The sequence below is a fragment of the Bison bison genome, unplaced genomic scaffold, assembly GCF_000754665.1.
Source record: "Bison bison bison isolate TAMUID 2011002044 unplaced genomic scaffold, Bison_UMD1.0 scf7180017864462, whole genome shotgun sequence".
Taxonomy (NCBI): Eukaryota; Metazoa; Chordata; class Mammalia; order Artiodactyla; family Bovidae; genus Bison; species Bison bison.
Genome location: NW_011495024.1, coordinates 3,013,059 through 3,020,038, shown reverse-complemented (window position 1 = coordinate 3,020,038; position 6,980 = coordinate 3,013,059). Strand labels below are relative to the sequence as shown.

Here is a 6,980-nt window from a genome sequence, read left to right as displayed (position 1 = left end):
ATTCATTCATTTAACAAATATTCCCGGGGGTGGGGGGGGGGCGGTTGGTGCATAAGGGCCGTGTTAGAAGTGTAACTCAGTCTTGTCTTCCTTCTGGGAGCTCTAGGTTTGCTCCCAGCTCAGACCATGGTTACCTCTAGCCACTACTATGGGGCTGCCTCCTGTACTTCTCTTCCTCCTCTGGTTCTGCCATCTCTGACTCTCTTGAGGATTCTTCCCCTATTGCTCATGCCTTCAGGGTCCCTGTATTCCATCATTGGTCCACTTCAGGGAGATAAGTTGAGCACAAGCATGGAGTGTGGAAGGGTGACGAAGCAGAGGCCACCGCCCCCACCCAGACAGTTAACGCAGAGACTCTGAAGGGCCTTAAAGCACATGATGGGAGGAAGGGGCAGGGTCTGGGGGACTTTAGGAGGTGGGCTCCACAGGGGCTGGGAGAGAGGAAGGGCTCGAGGCTAACTCCCAGGTTCCCCACCTGGGTGCCCGAGAGGAAGATGCTTCCAAGCACTGTGACCAGGAACCATGTAGAAGGGGCTCTGGAAATGTTCTCCGCTTCATTCCGTGAGCCAGTCCCTCTTCTGTGCTTCTCACTCCCCTGTCTCCTGAACTATGCTGCACGTCCCTTAAGGCCTGGGATGGAGCCAACTCCATGCTCTAACCCTGGTACCCAGCATGACCGTAATCAACAGCTGCCAAAGAACGAACGGCCATGCTCCTGCTCCACTTCTATTCTGCTCCTCAGTACAGGTTGCAAGGGAACAATCTTCTACTGACAGTTTCTGCTCAAGGAAAATGTAGGGGGAGGGGTATACTGAGAAGTGTGTGTGCAATTGCTCAGACAGGTGTTTGTGTAAAACATAGTTTTCAGCCTTCTTTAGACAGACCCATCTCTTGTGTTTGAGATGTTCCTGCCTGAGAAATTCGTCTAGCACAGTAGTTAGCAAGCAATTTCCCCTCATCTTTGCTTTCTGTTCTTTCTGGAAGAACTAGTCCCGTTCCCAGGGAAACAGTGGTACGGTTCTGACTGTCCTCCAACGTATTCCGTGTCAACTCCTCTGCTTGTCATGGGAGCACCCCCACCCACCCGGGAGCTGCGCCTTTTCTGTGGGTGTCTCCCAGCTGCAGCAATAGACTGCAGGGCATTCTGACACTTTTCTGAAGTTGTGTTCATTAGGTTTCCCAGCTAAGAGTTCTATTCCTCCTCCCACACTCTCAGAAAAGCTTATTTGGGGTTCAAGTTTCTTCCTCGGTGAATTAGGTTGAAGGGTGAAGGGCAGACTCCAGGACATATCACAGTACCTAAAAGAAGATGAAGAGAAAAAGACTGATTTCTCCACCTTACAGCTACTGCACCTGTGACTGCACAGCAAACCAAGGGCACCTTGAGAACAACAGCCACTCTGGGGGCAGAGGTCTCTTAGGGCTCCTACAAGATCCTATCTTATAAGCCTGCCCATCATCAACTCTCTCTGGACATCAATGGATACCTGAAACTCCAGTCCTCTCTTTAGGCAACAGCCACCTGGATGCACAACTGGCCCCTCAGCACTCGGCCCCCTGCATTGGATGATACATCCCATAAATGGTGAGCCTTCTGACCAGACACATCTCCTAGTGGAGAAGCAGGTACTCCTGGTTAGTTTCGTTACTTGTCAATATCACGATCTTGAGTTTTAAGTCCAGGAGCTCTAATGGTGAGATCGTGTCTGCTTAATTGGATTTATACAGCAGCCTGCCAGGGAACCACATGGGGTTATTTAGTACTTTTTATAATCCCTCCTGATCTCTCTCAAATCAATGCCTTCCTCAACACTGCTTCTAATCCTCACCACTTGAAATGTATAGTCCCCGTAATGAGTTCTACCTGGATCCTCCACCTCAGGCGCTTACCGGCTCCCGTTTATTCTACAAACAATAAACTACTTGAAACGGGGCTCCTCCTAGCTCAAGCATTCCCCAAAGCTCTCTTGGAGCTCGAAGTCCATACTCACCCTGGCATCCCAAGTCCTCTATAACCTGGCTCCCCAGTTTACCAATGTAATTTTCTCTCTGAATTTGTTTTTTATTTATATATTTTTAATTGGAGGACAATTACTTTACAATATTGGGTTGGCTTCTGCCATACATCAACATGAATCAGCCATAAGTATACACATGTTCCCTCCCTCTTGAACCTCCCTCCTACCTCCCACTGCATCCCACTTCTCTAGGTTGTCACAGAACACTGGGACTGAATCTGCATCTTTGGCTTCAGTTAAGCTCCTCTCTTCTTCACACTTCTTCAAACACATCTTGAATAACAGACATGTCAGCAAGCACATCACGGAGCTGAGTGTCTCGAGGCCCGAATCCCAGTCTGGCCACTTGGTGACTTTCTCACCCTCCCCCATCCCACCTCTCTAGGTCAGATGTGACTGTACTAATGTTACTGAGCTGTACACCTAAAAATGGTTAAAATGGTAAAGTTTATGCTCTGTACATCTTACTTCACACAAAAAAACTACATCCAAATCACTAAGGAACAAATAATGTGTTTCTTTTTCCCTCAAAAGTCCAACCACAATACTGATCGCTATCGACACTGCTTGATGAAATTAACAACTATTGGCTGCATAAGGATAGTAATAACATTTACATTTACAGATCACTGTGCGGTCTACAAAGCCCCTTCGATGGAAACTAGTTTGACCATTTGATTCTGAAAAACTATGAGGCAAGAAAGACAGGGAATCCCTTATCTGTATTTTCCAGATGAAGATACACAATTCTAAAGGTCTAGTGACTTAATTATGGCCAGAGAGCACCAGGCGGAGTTGAGGTTCATCTAGGGCTCATGAATTTGAGACACTGCACAGGCCCTTGGTTCATCATTCACCTTGTTGGAACGATTCTCACCTTTTCTTCCCCAGGAAAAATTCCCGCAGGACCAATGTGCAGGGTAGAAGAGCCCGCACCTGCATCCTAAGCCAACAGCTGCTCATCAGAACATGGAAAGGGGCAACTGGCAGTTTCTGAACTCTCTATTTAATCCGGACCTGTGGGCAGCTACTCCCACGCAAGTGTCCTTCCACACTGCCTGACCCCACGTGGCAACATTTTAGTCTGATGGCAGGACTGACAGCCGGTGCACTGAGGTGAATGGTGAGCTGGTCCATCTAAATTGTGACTACACAGGACTTGAATTTCTTTAGAAACAATGAGAAATGATCAGAATTCTGAATGTGGAATAAGTGAACAACTCTCTTATGCTCTTGACAATGAACAGAAAAGTGTATTGATCACCTAGCTCTTACAGATCAAGGATGGAAGAAGCCTTTATGTACCGAAACACACAGTCACTTCCTAAAAAGGCCTGTTTTAGCCTTGCAGGGTGGTGAAGGACAGCACTCTGTGCCCACGGAGATAGCACACATATTCAGCATTGCTGTTCTGACAAGTCACCTCCCAATTAAGCCACTGTTGAATTAAAGGCTGAACGTGCTCTTTGCTTCCAGGAGAAACTTATTTCTAAGTGCCAAAGATCTGGAAGTTTTAAAAGTCCACTGAAGAGAGCCCCATTTACATGAATACAAATATTCTCAAATACCCCTGGAAACAGCAGGGGAGAACTCTGAAGTACCTGTACACACTCTTGCTAAATTCAACATCTTCTAAACTGTGGCAAGAGCACGGTGCACCCTCAAAAAAATCAAAAGCGAATTATTGCCACAAGAACCAGAGATTTCACTTCTTGGTACACAATCAAAAAAAAAAAAAAAAAACCCAAACTGAAAGCAAGGTCAAGAAAAGGTATTTATATACCCAGGTTCACAGCACTGTTTACAATAACCAAAAGATAGAAGCAACCCATGGGTGAATCAATCAATGGATGGATAAACAAAATATGTGGGCCATACAGTCAGATAATTATTATTCAGCTTTAAAAATAAGGAAATTCTGACCCATGACACAACATGGATGAACCTAGAGGGCATGAGTCTAAGTGAAATCAACCAGACACGAAAGGGTAAACAGTGTATGAGTCCAGGAGGAGGTCCCCAGGGGCCTAATCCATAGAGACAGAAAGTAGAAGGGTGGTTGCCGGGAGCTAGGGGTGGGGGGAATAGAAAATTATTGTTCAATGGTACAGAGTTTGAGTTTAAAGGGTTTTGCAAGAAGGAAAGAGTTACGGAGACTGACTACACAATATGAATGTACTTAACACCACTGAACTGTACACTTTAAAATAGTCAAGATGACAAAATTAATGTAAAAAAAAAAAGAAAGAAACCTCTCCTCACACACACACAGCACTATACTTTTACTAAGTCCTCTGTAGTGAGGAATTCCATACCAGAGAGCAAGGATTACCACAGTCCATGAGACTCTGTGAACTGTGGATATAATTAGGCCCCACATCCATTATAACACTACAGACGTCATCATGTGTTACCAGCATCTGTTGACAGATCTCATACCCGGCATATCACTGAAACGGCAAGTGCGGAGAAGGTAGCCCACAATAGAAACAATGGCATTTTATCCTTGTCCTGTTCCAGCAGTTTGGCTCATAGGACATAAATAGAGGCCACTGCGCTGGCTGCCACGACCTCCCAGTTCAGAACTATTTTACTGCCTTGAGTGAGTTCTCTACAAAAAGTAGAAAATAGAGGATCTTCTGGATCTGTTCAGGTCCATGTCCTAATGGAAATTTCCTTCTGTTTTGTTTTTCCCTAATGTCACAACACAGCACTCAATCTACCTGAGAAAAAAAATTAATTTTCACTTTTTAGCATTATTCTGTACTAGGACCAAGACACATGTCTGTTTTTCAATAATATATTTCAAGTGTTATACAGTTTTAATAATATATTCACATAGGAACCCCAAACTTTAAAAAATTACAACAAGGAAATTATATCCCCAAATAGTGTGTATTAAAAATTATATATAATTATACATTATATGTAAAATAATTAAAAACTATGTATGCAAATATATATATTTTATATATATATATGTATATATGACAAATGACATATGTCTATATGGCTTTTGAAAACTAAAATTAACTCTGCCCTATACTGTAATTTTTAAAAAAATCAACAAAAACTATTGTGATTAGACTATTACTTTCAAAAATGATGGGCAGACTACCTATCATGAGAAAAAAAAGAGCAATCTTTGCAAGACTTAAAACTTAAAAAAAAATCCATGAAAAAAATGTAGTAATAAAAACCGTGGAAAACTTTTTAAAAAAAAGAAACACACTGTTAAAAATCAAAGCAACAATTTAACTTCTTTCTGACTGATGATGCGTCCATCAGCCCAGATGACACAATAATAATAAACAGTAATAATCCTCAGGCCAGGTGTTTCCCTCACAATAAATCATTTTAAAAACTGTAGAAGATCTGAAATTTTATTCTCCTCTATAGACTCAACTTCCACTTATCACTCTCATTCCACTGTTTCCAAGAAGGTAGGGACTCAGAGGGAGAATGAAATGTAGCTAAACTGGAGCTTGCAAATAAATAATTTATTAAGTGGTCTCCTTAACAAGAGAAATGACAACAAAAGAAAAATCTGGATTTGAAAATATTTGGTTATTTTATAAATAACCAAAAAACCCTCTAAAATGGTTATTTGATAATCATCCAAATATGAGACCTCTCTGCCTCTGTTTGTTAGGAGTATGGGATGTGTTTCCTGCAGCCAGACACTTATTCACCAAGCACTATCAGATAATCACCCATTGTGGCAGCTACACAGAGCATTCCCATGCACACATATGGTCAAAAGACGTTATCCACTTAAAAGCAGGCCCTTAGAAGGGAAACACACTTTGCCCCACCCCAAGAAAAACAGGGGGTGAAAAAGCATAGGGCACTTTGCTTCTGCCAGGACACTGTCATCAGAAGGTTGGGTGAGCAGGTCTGCGTTGGCATCCCTGACCCGGCCAGGCTCTGCGCCCAGTCAAACGGAGGTGGGATTTAGCCTCCTGGTGAGCCGTCCCTAGAGTTCTAGCCAAAGGGATCAAGAAGAAACCTTGAAATAGTGGAATGTTCCACTGGGCCCCCAGAGAGCGCCAAAGAAGATGAGCAGGGAACTTTTAGAGCTGGCTGACTCCCTCGTCTCTGTGTGCTTACCTCAACGAACCATAAATAGAGTGTGAAATAACTATTACTTTATGGGTGAATGTCTGGTGATCATACAGCATCCCTCTCCAAGAAGCCCCAGAACATTTAATAAATGATTTCCAGTTCTTCTCTGGGGCAGCCCTGTGAAAATCGGAATGAAGCTGATGTTCATTTGACCTCTTTTATTTGGGGAGGGATGGGGGTGCGTTACTGAACACAACGGGACCAGCAAATAACTCTGTGGCGAAGGTCACAGACTCGAGGGGTCAGGAGCGGACCTGAGACTTTCAGATTCTGGTTTAAGGCAGGTTAAAACTGAAACGCCCGCACTGTACTTCCCTTAACATTTTTCGTTTTGTAACTCGTGTGACACACGCGCGCACCCACGCACACGCGCGCGCGCACCCACGACGCCCAGTTCCCTGACCGTCCCTGGACTTTATCTCCTCTCTCCCGGGGCACCCGGGCTTCTAGGACACGGGACCACACAGCCTCCATCAAGCGCCCTCCCGCTAGTCCACCCGGTCGGCGGCGACCCCGCGCGGGAGGCCCCCCGGGTAAAGGGACACACGGACAAGCGGGTCGAGCCCGCAGACGGTGAGCACGCGACCCCGGCTGACCTTCCTCTGCTGCTTCTCCCAGGCGGGGTCGAGGAGCAAGTCGCGGTCCCACTCCTCCTCCTGGATCATGTACTCATCATCCTCGTAGACGTAGTTGTACTGCACACCAGGCTCGATCTGGTTCATGGCGCTCGGTGGTCGCGGCGGCGGCGCGGCGCGCAGGGTCGGACGGGCGGGCGGACGGAGACGCGGCGGAGCCGGCTAGGCGCGGGCGGCGGGCAGGCGGGCGCGGGGTGACCTT

The 6,980-nt window shown here is 45.4% G+C and overlaps 1 protein-coding gene across 1 annotated transcript in view; it reads right to left on the bottom strand.

Moving 5' to 3' along the window:
• ACTN2 (actinin, alpha 2) overlaps window positions 1-6,980 on the bottom strand; it is an 80,206-nt gene extending 73,226 nt beyond the window's left edge. The window contains exon 1 of the mRNA XM_010860113.1: window positions 6,740-6,980. Coding sequence (XP_010858415.1) covers window positions 6,740-6,865 — 126 coding nt within the window. The 5' untranslated portion in view covers window positions 6,866-6,980. The remainder of the gene's footprint in view (window positions 1-6,739) is intronic.